A 6,083-nucleotide genomic window follows, 5' to 3' on the forward strand; every position below is an offset into this window, starting at 1 on the left:
TAGCTCAACATTTTATCCCGCTCTTATATAAAAATTGTTTCTGAGCGTCAATTGCAAAGAATCATAGAAATCACAAAAACGCCATAGGATCATGAACATAGAACTGGAAAAGATCTCAAGGGTCATCTAGTCCAATGAGGAAACAGAAAGGTTAAGCAATTTGCCCAAATTCACATAGACAGACAAGCAGAGGCAATATTTGAACCCAGGTCCTCTGTGTTTAAATCCAGAAATCCCTCTCATTACAACACAATGAGTGGAAAGGGACCTTAGCGACCAACTAATCCAACCTTCTAATTTTACATAACTAGAAACTGAGGCCCAGGAAGGAAAAAAAGATTGTCCCAAGGTCACGCAATGCCAACAGAGGAACTGACACCCAGTCTAGGACTCTTTCCAATATAGACCTGCCAAGTGGATCATTCATAGAATTTTAGACCCAGAAGGGATCATGGAATTTTAGACCTAAAAGGGATCATGGAATTTTAGACCTAAAACGTGTCATCACCAGGAAATTCTGATACCTACAACATATCATTGAAGCACTCTTGACTGATCAGCCCATCCATTATAACTGTTGCAATGAATTAAGGCCAAATTCATTTGAATGACAATGGCAATAATAATAATAATACCCTACAATATGCTTTGTAAACCTTCAAAGAGCAACACTTGGTAATCACACAGAGAATACGTCTCCCACATATTCATATGAAATAATCAATGGTGGGGTTTTTTTCTCCTTGGGCTACAATCCAATTATTCTCTCTCTCCCTCTCTCTCTCTTCCTCCCTCGATCGCTCTCCTTTCTTACTTGCCACCCATCCAAGCAATCAATGCCTTGACCTCTTCCTCTGATAGACACAATTACAAAAAGACAGAGCAGAGCAATTCATCTATTCAAGATGGATTGTTCAAACACTCCGTCACGCGGCAGGGCTCCCTCCCGGGCTCCCTGTCTGAGCGGAAATTTAAGCCCCCAAAGAGGCCAATAAACAGAAGGGTAAAAAGTGCCCCTCCCCAAGCCCAAAAGCCCCCTCTGCCTCGACACCTGCAGAGGAAGTCTCCTTCACTGTCCCCAGCCCAAAGAAAGAAAAAAAGCCCTAAGTGGGAAGGCAAGCAAGTGGCAATTTGGGACTCGGAAAGCAAACAGGAGGTCTCTACCTCAATACCAGATCCCTCTCCCTTCTGAGCAGCTCAGTAATGACACCTACCCAGACAATGAGGTTACTGGAGTGGGGGTGCTAGGGAGAAGTCTGTAGGGATAGTGCTGATTGGGGTAGAGGTTGAGCATATTTTTCTACCTCTCCAAAAAGGCCATCAGAGCTGGTGTAGGGGCAGGCTGACAGGCTCAGCCCTCTCAGGGGAACATTCCAGGGAGCTAGGAATGCTACCCCAACCATCGCTTCTTCTTTTCAGGGTTGGCACCCTCACTGGCAGTCACGTTTGGCATCTACACAGCCTCCCGCTCTACACTGAAAATAAAATGGGACCAGGGTGCCTGGGATATGAATGGCCAGGTCTGACACATGATAATTAATCCCAGGGTTTAATATGAAGAAGATTAGAGAAGCCGATGCTTTGCCCTCCTTTAATTACGCTATTACATAGTGAGCCCCAGGGAGGGGGAGGCAGGCTGGTGGGCCTGGGCGATGTGCCACCTTTCAATGGGGAGCCCCCTGACCCCATCAGCCATTTTAGTTGCAAGGGGAGGGATATCCTCCCATAATCAATTTACCATGTTTGGTGAAGGTTTTGCTGGCTAGTAACTCACCAGTTTCATCCTCCCCCCACCCCAATCCATGTGACTTGGATTGTACTTTGGGCCCTCCCCAAGAACACATGCATACCCACCCTACAGAGTACTACAGTCCTTAAGTTGAGGTTATTCCCCCAAAACACCTACTGCCTGTTTACTGAAGATGGGCTGAGACCATATCCAAAGACAACACATAGACTCTGAGGTTTGTTCAATATCTAACACCCCCCCCCATTTGCACCTCCCCCTCCACAAACACACACAGGGGAAATCGGGAAAGACGGTGGCATCTGCAATGCGTGGGCTGGCCTCAGAGGCCACATGGCACCCGTAAAGAGTCTCCCCACCCTTACCCTCACCCCCTGCTTATTATTTCCCCTTCCCAGCCTCTCCAAGGGCACCCCACTGCAGAAGGTCTGCAGGCCTTCCACTCAAGGAAGAATGAAAAAGAAGGGGCTCTTTCTCCAAGTGGTGGAGCAACTCCTGGGGGTAGTAGAGAGGTTGCGGTGGAGGAAGGGAAGGTAACAGAGGGAAGGGAGCAAATCCCTATGACCAAGGGCTGAATGTGGTTACTTCTGAAGTAGGGAAGGGGTGCAGCAAAGGGAAAGTGTTGTATGAATTATAATATCGACTGCCTTCCTTGCCTAGGAATTGAACACACCCCCCAAAATAAGCCCCGAGAAAGGCCCCAGTTTCAAGAGATAGGACTTGTGGGCTGTCCATTGCCTAGATGTGCCTAGTAGACTCCATAACACCAGAAAGGGGGCCCTGGACCTGGGGTGGGATAAAGGGAGAGGAAAGACAGGAAAACTCCAAGAAAAATTTTCTGTGAGGTCCAAAGACACTGATTTTGGCAGGTTTCAAAGCCCAATCCTCAAACAGAGACCGTATTCTCTTCCTCTGCTCCCAATCTAGTGCATGGAGAATGTCGATTGACAGCTCCAAGCAGAGCCCAGACTCTCCAAGGCTGCAGGGGACCCTCTCCTTGGCACTTATAAGAAGGAAAGGGGTGAGGGGGGAGATGATTCCTATGGGATCTCAGCTGTCCAGGAGGACACGAGGGGAGCAAACAGGCTCTTCCACTGATCAAACCAAGAAGCCCTACAGAGCCATACCTCGTCCACTGAGAATTTCCCATTCCCCCGCGGGCTTGGGACACCACCAGCCTCCAGCCGGGCGCCCACTCTACCCCCTCCTCCTTTCCACACTGCACCATTTACCCCTCATAAGACACAAAAAGCCAGGGCTACCCAAGACAGGCCAGCGGGCGATTGAGATGGAAAACAAAGTTGGATTTCCGAGTTACTGCCTTGCTTAGAAACAAACATGAGGAACAGTCCGCTCCAGCTCTCCACCAGGCTGGTTATGTCTGAAATCGAGAAGCTGTCCGGCCAGTTTGTGGTAACTTAAAAGAAAATCGAAATATGCCCTCCACCTCAGATTTTGCTCCCTTAGACCACATCATGATTCCTCTGTCGTGGAGGAGAGCTAGGGGCAGGGGGGGGGGGGGGGCCTAAGCAAGATTGAGACGATCGCTTTCTATCAAGATAAGGTCTGGCCGAGCTGTGCCCGGGAATGCGGGACCCCAGTTGCACACCCTGCCCCGAGGGAATCCTGAAAGCCCAAGTCCCCGAATTGTCAGTTCCCACTGGGGTGTCTCCCGCCCATGTTCCTCAGGCCCAGTAAGGCTGGGGGCGGGCACTGAAGCCTGCAGAAGTGACCGACCCAGCATTCAGGAGTCCGAAGTTTGCAGTACCCCCGAGCCCCGAGTCCCCACCCCCTCCTAGCTCCATTTCCAAGGCTTCAAGCCTGGTCCCGGCTCCCTGCCCATTGCCTGGATTCCGGCCTTGAAGGTCGTCCCCCTGCTGCCCCTAACCCTGCAAAGAGATCCGAGTACCGAAGGTGAGGAGGGGGGCGGAATTGGGGTTCTTCACACACACACACACACACACACACACACACACACACACACACACACACACACACACACACACACACACACCTGAGCCTCTGGTCCGACCGAGCCCTCTCCCAGGTCAGGAGAAGTGTGGCCAAGGAGCCAGGTTGGGGGACTTTATTCCTGAGAGAGACCGGGAGACGGAGAAAACAGCTCCTGAGCACGGATCCCGCTTGCGGGAACGGAAAGGGAGAGTCCCCTCGGCTTGAATGGGGGCGGAAAGGATGGGGATAGAGCGCCCAGAGACAGTTTGGCCACCCCCACACCAGTCCTGCCTGGCTCTGTCCGCCCCGCCCCAAGGAACAGCAACACGAACCTAGGGGCTTCGGCCCAGCTGGAGTGGGGGGGAGTGGGTGGGTGGTCGAATGTGCCGCGGCTGGGAATCGGGGAGGGAGCGGGCTGCCGGGCGCGCCCAGAGGAGCCCTTACCTATCCGGATGACATGGGGCATTCCCCGAGAGTCCTGAATCCAGAGAACGCAAACCAGGAGCCCGGCCCAGTATTCCCAAACCAGACTCTGGAGACGCCGCCAGGGACGGGTCATCGTTGGGCGCCGAGCCTCCCCGGGGCGCGGCCGTGGCGGGCTGCTCCGCTCCCTGGGGCGGCCGCTCTACCAGCCGGCGCGCAGCCCGGGAGCCTCCGCCGCCGCCGCCGCCGCCGCCTTCTTCACGGTCTCCACCACGGCGGCCGTAGCCGCCGCCTCCTGGCCACCGAGCCCAGGTCCGGAGCGGGGCTGCGAGTCAGGAGCGCCCCGCTGCGCTCTGCACATCTTACTGGGAAGCCCGCCCGCCAGCGCCCGCCCGCCAGCCAGCCAGCTGCGCAAGTGGTGCCGGGTTCCGCGCCCTCTGGCGACCCCGATTCCGACTCCGACCCCGACCCGACCCCAGCTCTCTTCTAGGCGAGGCTGTGCGCTGCGCTCTTCCTCAGCCTAGCCACCCGTTCCGGCTCAGGCTCAGGCTCGGGCTCGGGCTCGGGCTCGGGCTCGGGCTCGGGCTCGGGCTCGGGCTCGGGCTCGGGCTCGGGCTCGGGCTCCGGCTCCGGCTCCAGCTCCGGCTCCGACTCCGGCGCGGGCTCCCACCTGCACCGGCTGCCGGGCTGGCGGGCGGGCTGCACGCGTCTCTCTGTCCCCTCCTCCTCGCCGCTGATGCTATCGCCCCGGCTCGCACAAAGCCCCGGAGTGGAGTGACACGCGCACGCACGCACACACACATCAGCGCTCTCACACTCGTGCACACTAGAACACGCTCTTTTTTACACACACATACACAGAATGCTTTTATCCATACACACACTCCTGCTTATACACGCACTACTATTACTCACACACATGCAGACAAACGAACGCACAGACAGCCTCTTACACCCACCCGAACATACTCAGTTCACACTCGCCCCGAAGCACATGCCTACATGCTCACACCTGCAAGAGAAGACTGCGGTGACAGAGTGGATCTAGGCAGGCCGGGTAGAGGAGGAGGGCCGTAGGCTGAATGTTGAGGCAGCCTGGAGCTGGCCTCCCCTTTCCAGCTTCTCCTCCCTCTCCCAGACCCATTTGCTTTCCCCCTGTCCTCCCCACCCCGTCCCCTTAGTTGGGAGGACTAGGGCCTGGGCCTGGCTAGAGGACCCTCAGTTTCGGAAGGAGGCTTCTGGGGAGCAACCCTCGTTCCTTTGCAAGGCCGAGGAAGAGTGGGGCAACAGGGAGGAGATCTACAGGGTGGAAGCGGAAAAGACTAGGGACCCAAATCCCTAACTCCCATTTCCGACGACATACTGAGCTAAGGCCGGCTCAGGACTCTCCAAATCTCTGGGTACAGGCAGGGGAGGGGGCAAGAAGAGAAGTACTGGGGGGGGGGCGAGAGTGGATGCCCCCCCCCAAAAGGATGCTCATTTACAGGAGAAGGAGAGCCGTCGGGGTTGGAGTCTAGGAAGCCCTGGAAACAAGGCCAAATAAAGAATACCTGTTTATTTTGTGAAAGAATGGGTCCTGAACCGAACTCGAAGGAATCGGGAGGCCTAAGGCACTCTGTCCCCTACCATCCTCACATTCCGCGGCCAGCACCATGCCCTTCCAACCCCTTCTCCCCCCTTTCCAAGCTGAGCACCCTTTGGAAGCTGGTGAAGGGTCGGGAGCAGGGGTCTCTCTAAGAAGAGTGGTTGTGGACTCAGCTAGGGGCAGGAGCCAAACTCTGGGCTTTCTCTATCAGAAAAGCAGGCTCGGTAGGGGGGGGGTGCGCCCCCGGAAGGGTTAATGAAAGCACCTTGTTTATTATTGGAGATAATAATTTTTTTTCAAGTGTTTCTCGGTGATAAAAGAAAGAAGACTGGTAGGGAGCCGCGCCCCCGCGAAGATGGGAATTACGCAGTTAGA

The 6,083-nt window shown here is 55.1% G+C and overlaps 1 protein-coding gene across 8 annotated transcripts in view; it reads right to left on the reverse strand.

Annotated features, from left to right (window-relative positions):
• The window catches only part of GRIK3 (glutamate ionotropic receptor kainate type subunit 3), a 321,882-nt gene extending 316,800 nt beyond the window's left edge, over positions 1-5,082 (reverse strand). For 5 of the 8 annotated variants that reach the window (XM_043994620.1, XM_043994615.1, XM_043994614.1 and 2 more), the window contains exon 1: positions 4,794-5,082. In XM_043994620.1, the coding sequence (XP_043850555.1) occupies positions 4,794-4,926 (133 nt within the window). In that variant the 5' untranslated portion in view covers positions 4,927-5,082. Of the gene's footprint in view, positions 1-4,144; positions 4,755-4,793 lie in introns of those variants that run through there. The other 3 variants (XM_043994617.1, XM_043994616.1, XM_043994613.1) reach the window with 1 other exon arrangement.
• Between the last annotated feature and the right edge of the window lie 1,001 nt (positions 5,083-6,083).

The sequence above is a fragment of the Dromiciops gliroides genome, chromosome 3 (genome assembly GCF_019393635.1).
Source record: "Dromiciops gliroides isolate mDroGli1 chromosome 3, mDroGli1.pri, whole genome shotgun sequence".
NCBI lineage: Eukaryota > Metazoa > Chordata > Mammalia > Microbiotheria > Microbiotheriidae > Dromiciops > Dromiciops gliroides.